This window comes from Alternaria postmessia, assembly GCF_024291825.1.
Source record: "Alternaria postmessia strain BMP 2775 chromosome Unknown scaffold_21, whole genome shotgun sequence".
NCBI classification, from domain to species: domain Eukaryota; kingdom Fungi; phylum Ascomycota; class Dothideomycetes; order Pleosporales; family Pleosporaceae; genus Alternaria; species Alternaria postmessia.
In genome coordinates, this window is record NW_026260094.1 from 58,858 (window position 1) to 79,036 (window position 20,179).

General features: G+C 52.2%; 7 protein-coding genes across 7 annotated transcripts; 4 read left to right on the plus strand and 3 right to left on the minus strand.

The window, feature by feature from the left end:
• Positions 1-654: 654 nt before the first annotated feature.
• Positions 655-1,398, plus strand: J4E82_004415 (uncharacterized protein; the record flags this gene model as incomplete). The annotated part of the gene is made up of 1 exon (XM_051730694.1): positions 655-1,398. One exon carries the CDS (start codon positions 655-657, stop codon positions 1,396-1,398), a length of 744 nt encoding a protein of 247 aa, XP_051589450.1.
• Positions 1,399-2,709: 1,311 nt separating this feature from the next.
• On the plus strand, positions 2,710-3,780 carry J4E82_004416 (uncharacterized protein; the record flags this gene model as incomplete). Its single annotated transcript, XM_051730695.1, has 1 exon — positions 2,710-3,780. The coding sequence occupies one exon, from the start codon at positions 2,710-2,712 to the stop codon at positions 3,778-3,780; it is 1,071 nt and encodes a 356-aa protein (XP_051589451.1).
• Positions 3,781-4,784: 1,004 nt separating this feature from the next.
• Positions 4,785-5,936, plus strand: J4E82_004417 (uncharacterized protein; the record flags this gene model as incomplete). The annotated part of the gene is made up of 4 exons (XM_051730696.1): positions 4,785-4,954; positions 5,062-5,174; positions 5,241-5,654; positions 5,719-5,936. The coding sequence occupies 4 exons, from the start codon at positions 4,785-4,787 to the stop codon at positions 5,934-5,936; spliced, it is 915 nt and encodes a 304-aa protein (XP_051589452.1).
• An 841-nt stretch (positions 5,937-6,777) lies between these two features.
• On the plus strand, positions 6,778-8,335 carry J4E82_004418 (uncharacterized protein; the record flags this gene model as incomplete). Its single annotated transcript, XM_051730697.1, has 6 exons — positions 6,778-6,973; positions 7,036-7,092; positions 7,156-7,190; positions 7,247-7,552; positions 7,619-8,119; positions 8,318-8,335. The coding sequence occupies 6 exons, from the start codon at positions 6,778-6,780 to the stop codon at positions 8,333-8,335; spliced, it is 1,113 nt and encodes a 370-aa protein (XP_051589453.1).
• Positions 8,336-8,570: 235 nt separating this feature from the next.
• J4E82_004419 (uncharacterized protein) lies at positions 8,571-9,889 on the minus strand (the record flags this gene model as incomplete). The annotated part of the gene is made up of 3 exons (XM_051730698.1): positions 8,571-9,146; positions 9,285-9,576; positions 9,756-9,889. The coding sequence occupies 3 exons, from the start codon at positions 9,887-9,889 to the stop codon at positions 8,571-8,573; spliced, it is 1,002 nt and encodes a 333-aa protein (XP_051589454.1).
• A 1,029-nt stretch (positions 9,890-10,918) lies between these two features.
• Positions 10,919-13,057, minus strand: J4E82_004420 (uncharacterized protein; the record flags this gene model as incomplete). The annotated part of the gene is made up of 3 exons (XM_051730699.1): positions 10,919-11,149; positions 11,204-12,865; positions 12,917-13,057. The coding sequence occupies 3 exons, from the start codon at positions 13,055-13,057 to the stop codon at positions 10,919-10,921; spliced, it is 2,034 nt and encodes a 677-aa protein (XP_051589455.1).
• A 3,799-nt stretch (positions 13,058-16,856) lies between these two features.
• Positions 16,857-19,094, minus strand: J4E82_004421 (uncharacterized protein; the record flags this gene model as incomplete). Its single annotated transcript, XM_051730700.1, has 3 exons — positions 16,857-17,767; positions 17,816-18,233; positions 18,537-19,094. The coding sequence occupies 3 exons, from the start codon at positions 19,092-19,094 to the stop codon at positions 16,857-16,859; spliced, it is 1,887 nt and encodes a 628-aa protein (XP_051589456.1).
• Positions 19,095-20,179: the final 1,085 nt, after the last annotated feature.

The following is a 20,179-nucleotide window of genomic DNA, read 5'->3' on the forward strand; positions in this document are numbered from 1 at the left end:
ATATATCAAATATCAATGGCTGCTGGTGCGTATCGCCCGAGGAGGTTTGCTGAGTACAGCGCGGACAGCGAAAAGGTTGTGGTTCCTATTCTCTGGTGCCTGGGGAATTGAACGGTTGTTAACAAAGTCTAGATTTGTACTGCGAATAACGCACGAATACCATCATCCACGGCAAACGTCATCAACAAGACACTCCATCATAACAACATAACCCGGTATTGGTTCACTCCTACATCCTACACGTTTTCGTGGTTGCGCAACAATTTACCGGCAAAGCTTTTAACCAACACATTTTACCAGTACTCATAGTACCCGAACTCGCATGATCGTCGCACCAAATCATCACACCAACATCACGCCACGACCCCACGGTCACGATACCCCACAAGATATATCGTCAAAACTCGGGAATCTGTTGCTTGGCTAGAAGAATACCCGTTCATATATGTCATGGACCCATTTCGAGAGAACAGCGGAATAGATCTTGTAAAAGCATCATCGTCGATAACCCACAATAATTCATCGACGACACCAACCAACAACATACTATCTACTTCACATCCTCACAACAACACTCCACACTCATCTTCTCATATAGAAGATCAGATACCAACAGTAGCACCACCGGCCTACCACACAATTATAGGCCCAAACATGCCCATGTCCAACATAACGTCACCCTACGACCCCTTACTGCAAGAAGCAGTAGACTCCAACCCCCACGAAACTTCCGATGACGATACACCAGAAATCATCATCAACGCCGCCACACAAATTCGAGGCCATGGAAACATCATCTCCATTGCGCAAATGGACAGCGTACGGATAGCAAACCTCATATCCACCGTACTCAGCGGCCAGGACCCAACCGACAGCACAACCGACACGAACAAAACAGAACAAGGAGAGGATACAACAACAACAGCGCGTCGTCCCCCGACGCCAATAACGCCAACAAGAAGGGAACACACATCGACAACGCAAGTCAGAGGCGTGAAGCGCTTCTCCAACATCAACATCACCGTCAACTGCGGCGCGACCATCATCGGGGACAGGAATATCGTAGGACCGGGACTAGGCGATATCGCAAGGCAGATGCAGATTGCGCAGAGGAATCAGGCGGCGTTACTGGCTCAGCAACGGGCTGCGGCGGCGGCAGCAGCGGTGGGGTTGGGAGGGCAAGGGCAAGGAGTGAAGTTGCCGTCTCCTCCACAGGAGGCACATTTAATGGGACAGCAAATGCATGGTGGGGCGATACCACCGCGGGGAGTGACGATTCCGCTGGGCGTTGCGACACCCCCGATGAGCCGTAGTTCTAGCCTGAGCAGTGAAGCGGGAGGACGGAAAAGGAAGAGTGAGGATGGTGCCGAGGGTGTTGCGCAGAAAAGGCGCTGTTGAGCGGTGTTTTTTTCATTCCCTAGGTTATGGCGGGTTTTGCCTAGGTTTTGGGGGTTTCCTTTTGGAGCGTCTTTGTGATTGGGGTGTTTTGAAGGCGAACTAGGCGGATTACACTATGGTGGTTTGCTGTTGTTGTACATTGAACCTATATGGGTAATGAGTTATGAGGTACGAGTTCTTCTTCTTATGGTTGGGTTGGTACATAGGCTTTGTGATTGTGGTTGCAGGAGCCTTTGTTTGGTGAATATCATTCGCTCGTGTCTACTACTGTACTGTGTTCCCCTTGGAGCGAGCCGGTTCCTATCTATATGACGTCGTGTGCCATGCATGCCCTTTCACGTGTCAGTACTTCTCACTGCTGATCGTCGACGGCTGCTACACGAAGCAAGGGGGGCCACACAAGAAACACAGAGGGAAGCAGCTCGTGAGACAGGGCAATATCGAAAGGGATTCCAATGGTGCAGCGGCAGATGATGAATGGCTTGTGAATGGCTTGGTGTCAAGCCGCTTAAAACGTTAGAGGCCGCCGTCGGGGGTCGGGGGTGTCGGAGGTAGCCTTCCGCCTCCGCGCGAGCGAGCCTGTGCTTGATGCTTCGTGTCCTTTTCAAGTTGCACGTGGGAGCAGATAGAGCCATTGAGTAGTGATGGACGAACACAAGTGTGCGACGCGACAAGATAGACAGAGAAGGGAATTGATGTCATGACTGCATAGAGGAAATATAATCATCCGCCTTGTGTGATGCATCCTACCCGCCGCAGCGCCTCAACTCACCCCTGCTTAGCGGCATCCCGAACGGGGAAGCACTCCTAAGCTCACTACCACTCGCACCTTCACCCTGCCACGTCCAGCAATTCTCCTTCCTCTCGTCCTGCATTGTTGGCTCCGACACACCCAAGTCGATGTGAAGGTGTAGCACGTGGACCAAGACAGATTCCCTCAGAAGCGCGGCGCCAATCTCAAGTGCGCGATTCCGTGGTTGCACTCGACGGTTGCGTAGCTCCCGAAGCGGTTCCAACACCTTTACCTGGCCTCTTCTCGCAACGCCATTGAAGCCGTCGAGCAAAGCAGCCTGTGCGACGCGTCTCTTCACCACCATTACGACGCCCGGGCCAAGGCAAAACTAATTACCTGTAAGCCCCTTTTGTTCAGTACTCCTTGCTCCGCCTCCCCCAACTCCGTCATCCTCTGGCGGTTTGCTCTGCCAGCTGTTGCATTGCCGTACAGCGTTGACATTGGACCTTGTGTAGTAGTCACCGCCGCACCCTCGAATCGTTGAACACGTCGACGCACACACATCCACCTCTTACATCATGGAGCCGTGGATGAGCTGGGCCGTATTCCTGGCCATTGGAGGCGCTGTCTACTGGTACTACATGCACCAAGGCAACACCGCCGATGTGCGAGGACGATCAACCACGGGCAAGTCCACAACCTCGTCGCTCAAGGAGGCGGTCAACTGGGACAGCTCGGAGAAGAAGCCCAAGGCCGCAAAGAAGACTACCAAGGCGCCCCGCAAGTCTGTCAAGACGGCTGTTCAGGATGCTGGAAACAAGGCTGCCGATACCCTGAAGCAAGCCGCGCCCAAGCAAGCTGCCGACGAGGAGGTCGCACCGCCCGCCGCCTACACAAACAAGGCCCCAAGCGGCAAGGATGTCTCCGATATGCTCGGCGAGCGACCCGTCTCCCCCGCCGTCATGAGCATCAAGCCCTCGGAGAAGCCAGCCAAGTCAGTCAAGGCGCAGACACAAAAGGCAGAGGTTGCGACCGAGTCCAAGAAGCAGCGCCAGAACAGGAAGAAGGCCGAAGAGGCCAAGGCCGCGCGCGAGGAAGAGGAGAAGGCGCGCAAGGCTCTCGAGGAGAAGCAGCGTCGCGTCGCTCGTGAGGCTCGCGGTGAGCCCGCCAAGAACGGTCTTGGTCAGAGCAAGCCCCCTGCCTCGAACGCCTGGACCGAGGTGTCTTCCAAGGCATCTCGCGGCGCCGTCCAGCCTCCCAAGCCTGCTCCGACTGGCCAGCTACTTGACACCTTTGAGGCTCCCGCTCAGACCGCTACTACAACCACTGCCCCCACCAACGGCGCTGCCAAGGCTTCCGCTCCTCTCAACAACCTCCCTTCGGAGGAAGAGCAGATGAGACTGGCTATGGAAGACTCCGCCTGGACCACGGTCCCCAAGGGTGGCAAGACCAAGCGCAAGACGGTGAACGAGGAACTCGCCGAAGAGCTCAGCAACGTCACTGAGACGAAGCCACAACAGTCCGCCAAGCCAGTCAGGCCGACTGAGGTCATCAAGGAAAACAAGAACCCCAGCTCCAGGTACCAGATCCTTGCTGAGGAGTTCAACCCCAAGACTGGCGATGACGCCGATGACTGGGCTGTCATGTGAGGTGGATGGACTGCAGTAGTCTCGAGACCTTGGGTACACATACATGTACCCAGACGACGTGGATATTTCTGTCGGGGAAGACCTTGGTGTCAATGCGATGGTTGGCAATGTTCATCACGATGGTATCATATTTGGCATGACGGATGGGCGGGCACAACTCAATACGACGGCGGCGGAATTGTCTACTTGTAAGCATGGGCATGGTTGGAACAGGACCATCGGATGTAGGTTCCTTCCTCTACTTTGCTTTGCTGTCCAGGTTAATGGAAAAGCAATCGGCGTGTGGGGGTTGCATCTGATAGTTATTTGCAAGAGCTTCTCTTGCGTTCTCGTCGTGTACTTCAATACTACATCAGATCGCAGACTCTATGCTGGAAAGGAAAAAAACTATCGAGTTAGAAACTGTGGTTGACAACTCAATGTGCGAGCCAATTGCGAGCCCTGTGATACCGTCCCTTGATTATTTGTAGAGTCAGCGGTGAATACTATAAATACATCCACACTCCACTGTAATAGCGGAAGCCCGTGCCAAGTCGTGAATCAGCTAGTTCAGAATTGGGCCGGGATTATTTCGTACCGACTCACATTTCTGACGCCATAGGTAAGAGTGTCGATTGCAGCAATCTGGCCTCAAAGTGGTATTCTAGTAGGTTGCGCGAACCGAGGGACGAGCGCAACGACCCTCAACCTTGGGAACCGCACACGACGGCGGGCGCAATATACATATATATCTGCGGCCATCACGCGCAGCCTGCTAATTGATAGTTGCACCCTGCAATTTACTACACTAGCCTGGAACAGAAGGAGTTGTAGTGAGACTACAGGTGGGCAAGGTTTCGCGCGCGCAATAGGTCTAGCTGGCTGACATAATCTGACGTTTCCGAAGTTCAATCGCGTCAAGGACACCTGTTCGGAGTGCCCAAATCACTACAGGGCTCTGACCTACAACTCCGCCGCCCACCCACCTCGTCTTTCGTTCTCTTTCCACACTACACGACCCAGCCATGGCGCAGATACGCGGCACAGCTGGCTACCACCTGGGCAACCAGTCCCCGTTTGGCAATTCGGGGCGCAACGACGACAGCAGGAATGACCCCAGTCCGCTCGATCAATTGAGAGCACAGACGAGCAAGCTCGAGGACATGCTGGACACTGTCGCCGACCCCATCAAGCCGTGAGTACTGCTCTCTGTACATAGGATGGTGTGTTACACACACGCACACCGCCCGCCTCGAGGACTTGGCGAGTCTGAGAACATGGCTAACTCACGACCGATACTAGATACCTCCCTGGCATTGGTCGCTTCCTCATCGTTGTTACTTTCCTCGAAGATGCGCTTAGAATCGTTACGCAATGGACCGATCAGCTCACATACCTCCACGACTACCGCCATAGTACGTGACCCTCACACTTCCCCTTCCCGCGTGGATGGACTGCTAACACGGTCTCCTCTTCTACAGTCTGGAACGGCGTAACGCATCTCTTCCTCATCACAAACATCATCCTCATGATAGTTTGCTCCTTCGGCGTCATCTTCCGCAAATACTCCGAATTCAGCGTCGCGGGCCTCATGGCTGTTGTCGTTTTGCAAGGAATTGGCTATGGACTCGTCTTTGATCTCAACTTCTTCCTGCGCAACTTGTCCGTCATGGGCGGTCTGCTCATGGTTTTGAGTGACTCGTGGGTTCGCAAGAAGTTCGCGCCCGCTGGTCTGCCTCAGCTCGATGAAAAGGACAAGAAGATGTACTTCCAGCTTGCTGGACGTGTGCTGCTTATCTTCCTTTTTGTCGGATTCGTGTTCCGTGGTGACTGGGGTTTCTGGAGGATTATTGCTAGTCTGCTGGGACTTGTGGCTTGCATCATGGTTGTTGTCGGTAAGCAATATTCCTATTTACGATCTGCTAGATGCAAGAGGCATATGCTGACTTTTTACACTAGGTTTCAAGGCGAAGTTCAGCGCCATCATGCTCGTTCTTATCCTCAGCGTCTTCAACCTGTATGTCAACAACTGGTGGACGCTGCACCCGCACCACCCCCACAAGGATTTCGCCAAGTACGACTTCTTCCAAATCCTTTCAATCGTTGGCGGTCTCCTCTTGCTGGTCAACATGGGCCCCGGACAGTTCTCTGTCGACGAGAAGAAGAAGGTCTACTAGATTGCAACGAGATTTGGACTATGTTCACGCATCACGACACGTGCCTACACGCTTGGGCAGCGAAAACGGTCGCCTTGTATTCGGTATATACGCACAACAAACGTGGGAAAAGCGGTGTTCAAGACCAGAGACAAATTAGGAGTTGGGAGGAAAAGGGAGGTTTCAAATCCCCAGCCTAGGGCTCTTCTGCCAGGCGATTGGGAGGGCAAACGTGTTAGAGATATGGTCCAATCGGCGTTTTGTTCCCCTGCTGGCGATTGGGTTATGAATCGCTTGTCTTTTTTATAAGGGAAATCTTTTTACATATAAGCAAATGTATATCCGTCCACTTGGATTCGATTTCACATTTGCAACTACTCCCTTTCGATGTAACATGGGACACATTTCGCGGATCCACAACTGCAGAGTGGAGTCGAGCGCTATCGGTGAACTCCGCGTTTGCGCGTTTGCGGGAAATGTACACCTGCCACGCGTGGTTTGGTGTAGGGATGCAAGTGGGTAGTGCATGGCCGCTAGTTATCTAATCGTACATACGTATCGGAGTGTGCGACTTCCATGCAGCAAACAACATTCGCTACATTGATACAACAAAAGCATTTTCAATTTGACCGCACCTGAGCATACCGAAACCATGGCACCCAACAAAATCATCATAGACACTGACCCTGTGAGTTCCATCTTGCGAACCAAAAAGTGCGGGGTAAAAGTCGGTGGGGGAAGACCTACTGTAGTGGCGGTTGACGGTGGACAAGGATCGTGGAGAAAGAGCAACGATAGAACAACAAGAAGAGAACAGAGGCTAATAAGAGAATAACAACAGGGCATTGATGACATCCTAGCCATGCTTCTAGCCTTCTCGGCTAAGAGTGAGGAGCTGGATATACTGATGTTGAGTCTGACTTTTGGCAATGTCGAGGTGAAGAATTGTCTGAGAAACGTGGTCACGCTTTTCCATTATATCGAGAAAGAGAGGGCGTGGCGGAAGGAGAATGGGAGACCAGAAGGGTTTGAAACGTTGAATGCGAGGAAACCTATTGGTAGGTTTGAGCGATTGTAATCGCTGCCGGTGGAACGGAGAACTTACTGATGTGTATGACAGTTGCTGTTGGTGCTGAAGAGCCGTTGGCGGAACATATGATGGTCGCAGACTTCTTCCGTAAGAACGACATGCTCCTTCAGGGGATTGGTTCGCGACCCAAAGACTAACATACTATCTTAGACGGTGTCGATGGACTCGGAGGTATACATCATAGCGTAAGCTTTTTCCTACCATTCCAACGCCTCGTAGTATTCTCGCTGATGCATAACAGCACCCCCATCTCTCGCCTGAAGAGACGTGGAAATCGCTCTTCACGCCCCAGCCGAAGAATCTTGCGCCGGAAGAAGCTGCAGCGCTGCAGAAGGTCAAGGAGAAGCACTCGCTCTTTACGCCGTCGCTCAAACCCGCACACGAAGTCATGCTCGACTTGTTGAGGGAGAACGAGCCGGGTACGATTACCATTGTAGCCGTCGGACCACTAACGAACCTTGCCATCGCTGCCGCGAAGGAACCGGAGACGTTCCTGAGAGTCAAGGAGGTGGTTGTCATGGGCGGTGCTATCGACGCGCCTGGAAACGTAAGTTCTTGTCCTTTTTTCTTTTCGTCACGTCTTCCTCCTCCCCTTCACTGAGGCTATTCATAGCGTTCACCGCCGCCTCTCCACCTCATCTATTCCGCATCTACCCTCTCCATTTCCGTTCCACCATTCGGCTTGATAAAACAGCCCAACACCCCTCTTCGATATTCGCTAAACAAGCGCAACCAGATGACACCCGACGCCGAGTTCAATACCTACGCCGACTCCATTGCATCAGCCCGCGTCTTCGCACTAACGTCTCAAAACCCGCATCTCACCATGCCACCTGTCATCTCCAACGGCAAGAAAGAGCAGCTCCCTCCGTATCCGGAGAAGTTGAGCAAGAGGCTGACGATCAAATTATTCCCGCTCGACACGACCGAGTTGCATGTGTTGCCCAAGGCCATGTATGAAGATTATATCAATTTGAAGCCGATCAAAGGGAGTCCCATGGCGGAATGGACTAGTCTTTTTCTCGATGCAACGTTCAAGAAGAATGCGAGTTTGAATCCGCAGCAAGATGCTACGAAAGCTGGTCTTCAACTACACGACCCGCTGACTATTTGGGTAAGTTCTTTTTTTAACTTATCCTCAACACATGTGACACGCTTGCTGACTATCTTTTTCTTTTCTTCGCTTAATAGTACGCGCTCTGTCCCAACAATAGCGCGTGGAAGTTCAAAGAGGAAGATGTCAGGGTTGAGACGAGTGGGCAGTGGACGAGGGGATGTACGATTGTTGATCGGAGGGGTCGACCAATTACAGAGGGACAAGGCGATTTGAGCGAGGAAGTCGTGGGAGACGCGGGAGGTTGGAGGGATTCAAGGAGGGGTAATAGAGTGGGCTGGTGTACGAGGAGTCCCGGGGAGAGCAAGTTTGGGAGAGTCTTGTTGCACCGGGTGCTGGGGGATGGGGAACAGTGGTAGAGGGTGGGGAAAGGATACATGTAGAAGGGAAATTCGAGATGTGGATGGATGTTGATGCTCAACTTCGTACTGATATAAAGAGGCTTCTCCCTTCATTTTACTGCGTACGATTCCTCTAGCCTCTCTTCCAGCCAGTCAAACCCCCTCCTCTGACTATCCCACGTCGCGCTTCCTTTCGTCATCTTCCCAGCAAACGTATGAGGCTCCCCTTGAACCTCAAATAAACTTGTCTTGACCCCCGCCTCCCTTAATCTCTTCTCCAACTCTTTACTCATCGCGATCGGAATCGTCTGGTCCGCCGTGCCATGCACAATCGCCGTTGGCGGCCACGACGAACTCACCTTGAGCACCGGGTCAATTAGTTGCAGGTCGGCAGGGTAGCGGGGCCATATGGAATTCAGCACTTTTCCTGTGGCGATGGCGTGCATGGCGAAGGCTTGGCGCTGTTGCGGGTTGGGATGGGTTGGGTCGGCGGGCTGGCCTTCGAGGGAGGTGCCGCCTATGAAGACTGTTTTTTCGGCATGCACGGCGGCGACGTCGGATGCGGGTAGAGGCGCGTGGAAGGCGGCGGGCATCTCGGGGATGGGCTGAGTCCAGAAGGGGGAGGAAAAGGATTTTGCGCCATAGAAGTCGAGGATCGCGAGGGGTGGCGTGGATGATGTCCAGGCCTTTTTTCTTTTCGTCAGTTTTGTGCTCGATATTTTCTTTGAATGTTCCCTGTGGGAACAGCTTGCAGTTTCCTCGCACATCTCCCATGCATAATTGCCAACTGAGTAAGCCAGACCAAAAAAGAAGAAGTCTCTCACCGTAGACAGCGCAAGATGTCCCCCCGAGCTAGTCCCCATAACCATCACCCTGCCCTCATCGGCGCGGACACTCTTCCCATTTTCGCTCTCTTTTAAGACCTCCGCCAAACCTCCGTTCTGCGCCCAACCTAAAACATCCTTTACATCCTCCATCGGCCCCTCCAGCACATTCACGCCCGGACAAAGCCGATGTTCGATCGAGAGAACGATCCAACCTCGCTCCACGCAGTCGGCGATCTGGTCTCGATTGTTTATGCCCGCATGGCCGAGCATGAAGGCACCGCCGTGAATCCTGGAGCAGAGTCAGACAGCTTGGACGTGGGTTAAGCTGAGTCTTGAGAGAATGAGTTAGAAGGGTACATGATGATTGTGATCCACCCCAGCTTTTACAGGTCACGACTTTCTCAATCTCTTTAGGTCTCTTTTCGGGGAACTTTCTCAAGGGTGGGAAGATGATGGAAACACACACACATGATCAACACCGGCGCATCTCTCTGCGACACCTTAGTTGGGAGGTATATGTCCGTCGGTATCTCCACGCCATCCACAGTCTTGTACGGCGCGCGTAGGGCCGGACGCATGTCCTTGTTGTTGGAAGAGGTCATTGTGCTAGAGGCAGTCGTAAAAATGGGTTGCCCGGTGTTGGGATTGGAATCTGGGGCTACCCTCATTATGTAGCCCGGGTCTTTCTTCGTGGCTTCCTATGCGACACATGCTTCCCCCACCTCCCGAGCTCAGACCTGTTCGGATCACAAACTTGGAAACGCGAAATGTAAGTATTCAGAACCTGGGACCACTGGCATGGGGGAATCAGTCGAGCAACGCAGTCGATCAACGAGACAAGCAACGTACAGAACAACTCAAGCTTTACGACTCACAACACGGCAGGCTAATATGTGAGCACGGAACACAATGAACGATGCGCAATGCGATGTAAGCAAGCAAAGATCTGGCACTAGCTTCACAGTAAGTACGTATCGTACAAGTCGAATTTGCCGGCTAGCGCAACCGATACACATCGTACGTGACGATAGTACATGATATGCTGCGGTAGTGATCGTGGTAGTGCATGAGCTGCCGGAAATGCACGCGCGCTAGTCCCACCTACCTTCGTACGAGCGAATCCCCGCCCAGCTAAACTAAAATGGATAATCAATCATCCCCATACCCCTCCTTCTATCGCCCGCACTTCGAGACGGCGGTTTGGACGGACATGCGTTACCGAGTGTCAAAGCCGAACACAATCGCAAGTTCCGGCCGTTGATCTGGCCCCGTCGGTAGAAACTTTAGTGTCTCGAAACTTGGTGACGTACGAGGCTGGCTAACCGGGTTTGTACAATACAACTCCCCAAAACTCCGTGCAGGTGCCGTCCACATTAGGGACTATCTTCCGAACTTACATATCCACACAAAAGTGGGTGGGTGAAATGGATTTTGTGTGCATGTTGCTCTTGTGTCTGAAGAGCTTGTTATCTAGTCTCATAGCTACCAGTGGACCAGGTTAGATCAGTTTTCCTACATCTTCTAGCATCGCATATTTGCGGAGCTAGATCGAGGATAGTAGCTGGCTGCAACAACAATCACCACATGTAGCGTCTAGTCACCAAAGGAAGATCTGATGAGCTATCGGCGTTTCAGTGTAGCTTGTACTTGTTGACTGGCTTGTCGCTTTCGAGAGCTTCGCCATGCATATAACCATGGATATAGACGTCCCCAACGTAACGATACTCATCGCTTTCGCCTTCCGCACGCAGTATGATGGGTGTCGAACAGCCAAGCGGTACAATGACGATGTCTTCGCGGCTCATGAAACCCGTTCCCATGCCCATTAATCCGTCTCTCGTGATGCAAAAGGTTCTGCCCATCTGTAGATTTTACATTACGTCAGCAGAGAAAGTGATGTAAAAGATTGCACGCACCATCCTGTCCCCAAAGTATTTTTGAATGAATGATCGTTGCTCATGGGTTTGCAAGCTGTCCGGCTCCCCTAGTTGCTGGAACTTGCGGTCCAGCTGAAGACGTGGGAATCGCTCCTGAATCCATGAAGAGAAGATGTAATAGCAGGCTCTTGTCCAGGAGTGCTTCAATTCCTCAAGTGGCTGACCTAGTGAGAGCGTTTTGCAGAAGTCATCGACGCGCGGATGGTCCTTCTCTTCGTTTTCCGTAATGTCGAAATGAGAAAGAAGCAGCACCCGCCAGTTCAGAAAGGCCATGAGATAATCTTGTAACGAGCACAGAGTGCCTACCGCCACACCGGTCGTATCGATAATATCCAGTTCGATGGCAGAGATTTCAAGCTTCCGGAATTCGTCCTTGAACTCGTATTCCGCGTCGCGGTCGCTTGCAGCCGAGAAGTTATCTGAAGACAAAGCTGAGTTTTCTGGAACCTGTGCCCAATCTGGACACCATGTAGGTAAGTCGGTAAAGCTGACCTGAACAGGAAAGTGAATCGTTTCGCGCATCACATCAAGGCGACGTGTGGAACGGACGATGAGTTGGGCGACTTCCAAGTATAGAGACTTGACAGATGTGTCATAACTCACATGTAGGCGTTCGCGTATATCCCTTGGGAGTATGCCTAGCACACCGAAAATCTTATCCCTTGGGTTCTCGCTTAGCTTCCTTCGGCAAGCTCGTAAAACTTCTAGCAGAGAGTTCGGGCCTGACACCATGAGACGTTGAACGTCTGGAAAGCTACTTGGTCCTGTCCAGAGGTAAGGGTCGCTTTCGTGTTGCCAAAGAGCATCTGATGCCTTCTTATGTAGGTACCAGGGGAGTTTAGAAGAGCCGCAGTAGACTACCTTGCTCTTTGCATGAAATACTTCCTGTACAACCCAAAGCCGACTCCAATAATTTCTCCTGAATAGAGAGAGCAAAGCTTTCAAGTCGCGATGTTCCAAACGGCTGGTCCATTCGCTTGTCGCTGGGACCACCGAATTCATCAACAGTTGTATCGCCCGCCCACTATCATCCGCTTCACGTCCAAGCCAAATGGCAACAGATGTTGCCTGTCGATAAATCTTGTCCATCAACTGGACCTGCTTAGCGCGTTCTATTTTGTTCTCTTGGTCAATTGAGAGTCCGTCTATCCAAACGAGAATGGCCTTGTCTGATTCGCGGACAGCCACTAGGGCATCGTAAAGATTCGCGTTGACTGAAACGCGTTCAATGCCTTCCAAATCTATCTGTCTCTTATCAAAGCCATCCCCCCATGCATAAGAAATCGCAATATAATCTGGTGGATGGCGAAGCGAACTGTAGATAATCTTGCACTCTAAGCCTTGTCCATTCTTCGGGGACACCTTTATGAGCCGAAAATCATTTGCGCCTTGCAGTTCTCTATAAACGGGTTCTCTTGCACTAGAATTCTTCGTAGAGCTGTTCACTGTAGTAGCGAAATTCGGATCGGCCAATGTAGTTCCTTCAGCGGCACCGGCATACGTAGTGCTTGCTGCAAGCTTTATGCCCTCGGCAGTGATGGTAAAGCGGTCCGCTAACTGGCCTGTAGAATCTTGCTCTCGATGGGTTTCCTGAACAGACTGCGTGGTTTCCTCGAGAGTCTCCTTTATTGCCACGTCAATCTGCGCAGGTTAGCAATGCTTAACCACGGAACGCCTTCTCGTTGATGCTACCTTTTCATATGCAGCATGGAAGGAACGACCGATTGGTCCGAGAAGGGCCTGAAAACGATCGCTGGCTTGCTGGCTCGTAGTAGGCAAGAGACGATAGTTTCGCGGTATTGGGGCCTCATAAAGATGATCACCTCGCCTCATCGGCGTTGTGGAACCTCTCCCATGGCGTTGGGCAGTCTGATTTATGTTCTTCATAGTTCCCCTGTCTTGTGATCAACCGCACTGTTTGGTTCACTGCCAAGTTATGTGGTGGTCAGTGAAACCGAAAGAAGCGACTGTTCGCAACGCAGCCTGACGCGGGGTGCTCGGCTAAGATGTGTCAGCCAGGCTGCAGGATTGTCCAAGCGAGTAAATGATGCTATTGGCCGAATACCTGCCTTGACTGTTACACAGCCTCATTTGTTGTCTAGAGTCTTGGGCACAGCCTCCACATGGCTGGACGTATTTGAAGACATCGGAAAGCGACAATCTCTTCTTGTAGGAAAGCTCTTGTCATTCTGCTTACTCGAGTTGGAAAGTCTTTCAGTCCTACAGAACGCTTCTTCCCGCCATTAGCGAATGCGTCGGGCTGGTCCTCTCTATCTCCGAGTGAGGGCCCTGCCAGGTTACCCCATATATTTCTTGGCACATCTCATGTGATAGAGCAATGGCCTATGCACAGGCCAATACCAATTGTGTCGGCAGATTCTACAAGCATCAGCCTCTCGATTCCGAAAAGCACCAGATTCGTCTACTCAAACTGCGCAACTCATCCGAACATACTGTGGACTATTGTCTTATAACTTTCGACTCCGAGAGTGCTCCATCGTATGTTGCTCTATCGTATACATGGGGAGACGAACGCCCGACTGGATCTGTCAGCATTGATAGCAAAGAGTTCGAGATTCGGATGAACCTTCTCAACTTTCTGAGAACTTATGAGGCGGACGATTACCTATGGATCGATCAGATCAGCATCGACCAGTCGAACTCTGAAGAGCGAAGCCATCAAGTCAAGATGATGTGGAAGATTTACAGCCGATGTGATTACGTGCTGGTCTGGCTGCAGAATGAAACGACATGTACTCCCTCGACGAAACAGGCAGCTTTGGACTTCAATAACGGGGTTCAATCATATCTTAAGCATGGCCGCCGCGAAGATGGTTCCAGTGACGACAAAAAGTCTTTCGATTGGCCAACGCTCGCCCTGCTGCATAATCCATACTTTGACCGACTTTGGATCGTACAGGAATTGTTGCTCAATAAGCACGTACGTGTTCTAGTCGAAGGAAACGTGTGGATCTCATGGGAGTCCCTACGCACGAAAAGAGAAGAACTTGGGGACAAGATCCAAAAAATATTGCCGAGCACCAGTCGAATGGTGGATGCGCAGTTATGGCGGCATATCTTTGACCGTCATACTGATGTGAGTGTGACGGACTATACTACAATCAATGTCGGCCTTTTCTGTGATAAGAAGTGCCAGGATCCACGGGATAAAGTTTACGGCTTTATGGCTCTAGTCCAACCATCAAGCCGGGTTGAAATTGACTATACGAAGTCGGTACACCAGGTATTTCTTGACGCGGTCATGTCGATGATAAGGGAATACTGGTATATGAGACATGAACCTTCTGATAGTGGTTACCAATTACATCGTGTCGAGTGGGACTTCAAAACCAGCCTAGAGTCATCGTGGAGCCTCGCAAAAGCCATGGCTTTCACGGACCTTGAAACGTCTGGCCTTAGATCTTTCGTGGAATGTATATGGGAGAGAGTTCTTGAGTATGAAGCCATGGCCAGATCGCGTGGCCTTCAAGTGGACGCTGGGACTCATTGTATCACGTCTGTGGGCTATGAGTCAGAAACGCGTCAAGTGTCCATGAATAAGCGACTTGAAGCGACCTGTCACCGATGGTGGTACAAGTTTGAGGGTAATAGATACTACCATGACTGTAAAGAATGGTCGGACAAGGCAAAACTCCAAGAATATACTGTACCAGAGGATGTGCGTATCCCAGACCTGGCCTAGCAAGAAACTGCTCACAAGAAACGATAGGTTTTCAGTCGAGCGTGAGCCTCTTCAGCAAATCCCACCGAGTACCGTAGGATGGTTTGCGTTCCAGTTGTGCGGGTCGAGAGCGTTGGGTTCGATAGGCTGGACAGGAATTCAAAAGTTCACAACTGTGAGAGTGGCAATACCATAGGCGCAATGCAAAAGCATGACCTTCGCGTGGCTGTGTACTATTGAGACTAAGACGGCGTGTTGGCTGATCGGCTAACGTTCCCTCCTTCCACAACGACACATCGATCTATTCAACTAGACATCTCCCCGTGCACAGACTCTGTAAACCGGAGGCGTTTTACCAGACCTCCAGCAACGTCAGCTGGTGTGCTACAAGCATGACAGTAACGTACTACATGATACGAATCGACGAGCCGAGAAGAAGTGCCGATTGTGTCGTCCAAACCAATGGTAATGCGTTGACCTGATAAGGAAGGCGTAACCGTTTTAGCGCTGCTAAGCTGGTGCACCGCATATGCAAAGTTCAAGCCATGAGAAAGGGAGAAAGACAAGCATACCATATCGTGATCAGATTACTCGAGTATCGCTTTGGTTCGCCAACCAAGGACGGATAACAAAGGCAAAAGGTTACCTTGTCGAGTTTACAACGCGCGTCGTTTTAAGAAAGCGTTTATATAGTGGAGCCCTACAGTCTGCAACTCTGATCATCACTCATATATTGGGTTGGGCGAGTTATTCGTATGCTGATGTTGCGACCCAATCCCTTTCCGTCACACCACTTCTTGAGCATCATCATCATGGTCATCCTCACACTTGCTTTCCCCAAAACGAGGAGAATTCTCCGAATGGCCAAACACAGAGTTTTGTGTATGATGGTGCAACAAAGTGGGCATGTTGTATCGCCCTGCGCTCTCCTAGTGCTACCTGATACAAATCCTGCAGCTGCCCACAAGCGAACCACTCGGCTTAGTCGCCGTTCTTGTGTAATGATGACACGAAGGGCTGATGATGGTGGTGGTGGTGGCTGGCAGACGTGGTGCTTCTGATCGCGAGCGGAGAACGGTTTCCGTGTCGGCTCATTTCCCGAGCATAATGTCGTGTCACGTCTACATTGAGGTTTGCTAGAAGGGGTTTGGACCTGATAGGCGAGTGGAATGCTACTAATGCTCAGGGGCATTGTTTAGCCGTCTCGCATGTCATGGAACGAATTGAAGAACACCAGCAGTCGCATTCAGGACAAACAATAGTAGACTCAAGAGTATAATGCGATTGATAGCTCTGATTCCCTACATATCCAATCTCTAAACCCCATAAATGTAACGGCCGTCTCCACATCTTCCATAACAGTCCAAAGAACCAAATTGATTAAAGCAAAGAACTTATAGAGTTCTGCCATGTATACGAATAAGATGAACAGGACACGATCGACGAACCGGGTATATCTTGTGCATGTGAATGCCTGCCCAAAACGAAAACAAGAAAGAAAACCCACCAGCTCCGTAACGCACGGTAGATGCAACAAAGAATCGTAAAAACGTAGGTGCGGGGTTACAGAGTGTGTGTCGGGGGGAGTATAGAAGCAGTCATCAACGAAAGTGCAAATTGCCAAAGCAATGGCAATGGCTAAGAAAACAATAAAACAACGCCCCCGCTTCAATGCAAAACAATGGAACTCAGCTCGAAAATGGGTTCCAGCTCGGATGTCCCCTTCTCCTTGTCCAACCTCTTCTGTTCAAGCCAAAGCTCGAACATGTTCGTCTCCTTTATGCAGGCGGTACAATCACACTGCCAATCCATATGATACCTGTCATCGGGATAATGTGCAGGCGGTACAATATCACTGCCAATCCATATGATAGCCCAATCAAAATGATCGCGGCCGAGATCGGAACAATGCACATACCCTCCGCTACACTTCGCACCATACATCAAACACTATTGATGAGGGTACGGCAGTGGACCACCAACCGGTCGCTCCTGGCCCGGACCCCCTGGCATCCTCGAAGCAGTCCAAGAGAACATGGCCATGTCACAGATGCGTGCAAGGACCTGTTGCGTAGCAGATCGAGACTCGTGGCTGATAAAGGACATGGCGACGAGAAGCTTGTTCAAGTCGCTCTCAGGAGGTTGGCCGACGGGAGTAGGCAGAGCATTGGGGAACCCGCCGATGCGGGAACCGTAGTGCCGTGCGATGGCGATAGAGTAGATGGCGTCGCGCACCTCGCGCATGTGCAGGACGGTACGCAGAATACCCAAGGCGTTGTCTGCGGCTCCTGGCGGTGCGATATCGGAATCGGAATATTGGACGAAATCACCAAGATGTTGCCAGAAGCTGACTTGTGCCCTCGCCTCGTCATCCAGGTTGGACGGATATTCGAGTTGACGTGTGGGGTTAGACTCCAAATTCTGATTTGTGAGGAGAGCTTCCAGGACGTCGAGTCTTGCTCTAGCTTCTCGCATTTGGAAATCCTCGCCCTCTGGCGGCGAGCCATTAGTGGCCGGGAGCATATGCTTGCAAGTGCTTAGCAGGTGCCATAAAAGACGAGCTTCTTGACTAAAGATGCTCGTCATATCAGCATCCTGGGTAGCCTTGTACTTGATGGTCTCGGTAAAGAAGGCGGCCTCTTCATGTAGGTATCGGTCGCTGAAAACTCTATTGAGCGCATTGTTGTTAGCTGAGAACCAGGTGGTTTCGAGTACGACGTCGAGGCCTTGACAATAGTCGTTGAGGAAGATGCGGGAGAATTCATCGTCAAGTTCACGCGGCACTGGTGAAGTTCGCTGAGGAACGTCGGGCGGGCTGTGGTTACATATTCCGAAGAGGTCTTGCATATTCAACCGCTTGCCTGAATCTGGGTTAGGATTAATAAGACGATGAGGAGCAGGGTACCCACCTTTCATAGGCTCTGGTGGAGGTGGGTAAGGGTTGGCACCTGGAGGCCCTCTCATGGCGGGATCCATGGTGTGTACACCGTTATAATGTTGGTTTTGTTGAAGACCAGGATCGGCCTGCGCGAGTGCAGGGTCTATGGCGTGGAAGTTGGCCTGCTGATGCTCTCCGCTCGTAGCAGGTGCGGCAGTCGCGTACCCAGCAGACGAGGCAGGCGCGTAACCCTGAGGTACCGGACTCTGGCTGTAGTTGGAGGACGACGGGGCCGGCGCCGGTGCGCTTGTCGCGTGGGGTGCGGGCGCTGAGTTGGGGGCAGGTTGTATTTGGGCGGGACCGGATTGCTGTTTGAAAATTGGGTCGTAACCAAGACACTCTCGTTTACTCTTCTGACAGTTTCTACACATGGGGTGGGCTTCGTCGCACTGTCGGGATGGTGGTTAGCGCATGTGCAGGTGAGTAATGATGTTGGTGCGCGATGCAGAAAATTTGCCAGAAACAAGACCAAGGGTGTTGGCAGCGCACGACAACACGGTTGATGTAGCTGACGCTGCAACACACTTGCCAACCGTGTTGCTGCACCGTGCTGCACAGTCGGTCGTTTCTGACACGCGAGAGGTTGGATTAGAGGAGTTTGGGTTCCTCGCTCGGTTAAGCAAGCGACCAGGCAATAGCTCCTCTGGCTTCGCGTCGCGTCTGCACCGCGTCTCATTGACGTATGCACTCACCTTTATTCTTCGCTTGCGACATGTCAGACAGCCAGTCTTTGTGCGACGCTTGATTTCCTTCTTGTGGCGACCGCCAGATAGCACTCTCTGATCGCCCTGCGGCGGCAGCTGGTATCGCATCGCATTGAACTGCGGACCGCCCATGTTGCCCATCATGGGCTGTCCGGGCTGCGCATGCCCTGGGTGAGGGTAGTATTGCTGCATGCCGTGTTGTGGTGGTGGGAGTGGAGATCCCATGGGCTGGGGCGGCTGCTGAGGTTGCGCCTGGGACTGCTGTCCATCTTGCAGACGTATTGGCGGCAGATTGAGGGGCGGCAACGACATCTGAGCGCCTTGCGGAGAGCTGCGATAGCCCTCGTTGCTCTGCTGGCCCTGGGGAGGCGGATACGTGTATGTGGGCTGCATTGAGGGCGACGGGTACGAGTGCGGTGAAGGATAGGCGACGGCCTGCTGCTGGCGCGACTGCATGTTAGGGTCGGCCATGCTCTGGTGGGAAAAGTGAGTCGGGGCGGGCGAGTAGGGCGCCTGGTTGACCTGAGTGGAAAAGTCGTGCGACATGGGCTAGCAATGGAGTATGCCACCAGGGCGCTCGACAGTTCTTGGGGATGTCTTGAAGAGCACGGCGGCGCTAGAAAGCTTGAGGCGGATGGGAAGAGGGACGGCAAGCCTGGCAAGGAACTGGGATTAGCTGAGTTGGCGAAGGCGTTTTGACCCGCGGAACAGGGGCCTGGTCTCGCTCGGTTCGACGCCGCCGGCCGCAGTAGTTGTGCGTGCACTACATGGATAGTACTGGATAACTGAACTGAATAACGCGGGAAAAAAAGTTCAAATGACAGCGGGGCCAGCAAGGGGAGACATGCAACACAGAGACGCTGGATTGCCAAAAGACGACAGCAGCAGCCTGTTGCGCCAAAGAAAACACGTCGCGAGTGCGCGATATCCCTCACAGCCGTCTAGGAAGTGGAGTGTGGGCTGCAGCATGGCTAGCCGCCTTTAGCAGGTAGAGAGTGCATGTGGCAGTGCCATGAATGAATCGACCGACTTTGACTTACAAGAAGCGAGCTCGCTTGGGCGGGTAGTAGGCGAAAGCAGGGTACGCTGGTGACAAACTAGCCACGCGCGCGGTGAGTTGGCTGAAGTCGTCTGCGAACGCGGCGAAGAGATGGCGGCAGGCAAGATGCAGCATTAGTGAACGGGGAATTTCTGTCCAAAAGGCTAAAGACGCAGACCGCTCCCAGGTTCAAAAAGAACTGCAACCCCGATTGCCACACTAACCCCGTCGGGACAGTCACGTGCCGTGCCATGGGTCCCGCCACACCTCCAGGCCTGTTCTTCCTGCAATCAGCTTCGTCCCGCCCATCCAATGCACACGTCTATTGGATCTCTGCATCAATTGGAGCTACGCGCGCGAGCTCCAGGTACCTTGCTGAGCCCAGCAAATATGCGGCGTGCAGTGTCATTCTATCACCCGCGGCCCGTGTATGGGCCTCGGTGCTTTTGGGATGCCAGACGAATACAGAACTTGCAGCCAGCCTTTGGAGCGACGCAAACTGTGGGAGAAGGGCGTCTACCCCATCCGTCCCGGACTGGCAAAATTTAATTAAGGCTGATTGCGCAGTACCTGGGTCCCGGCGAAACCGGCG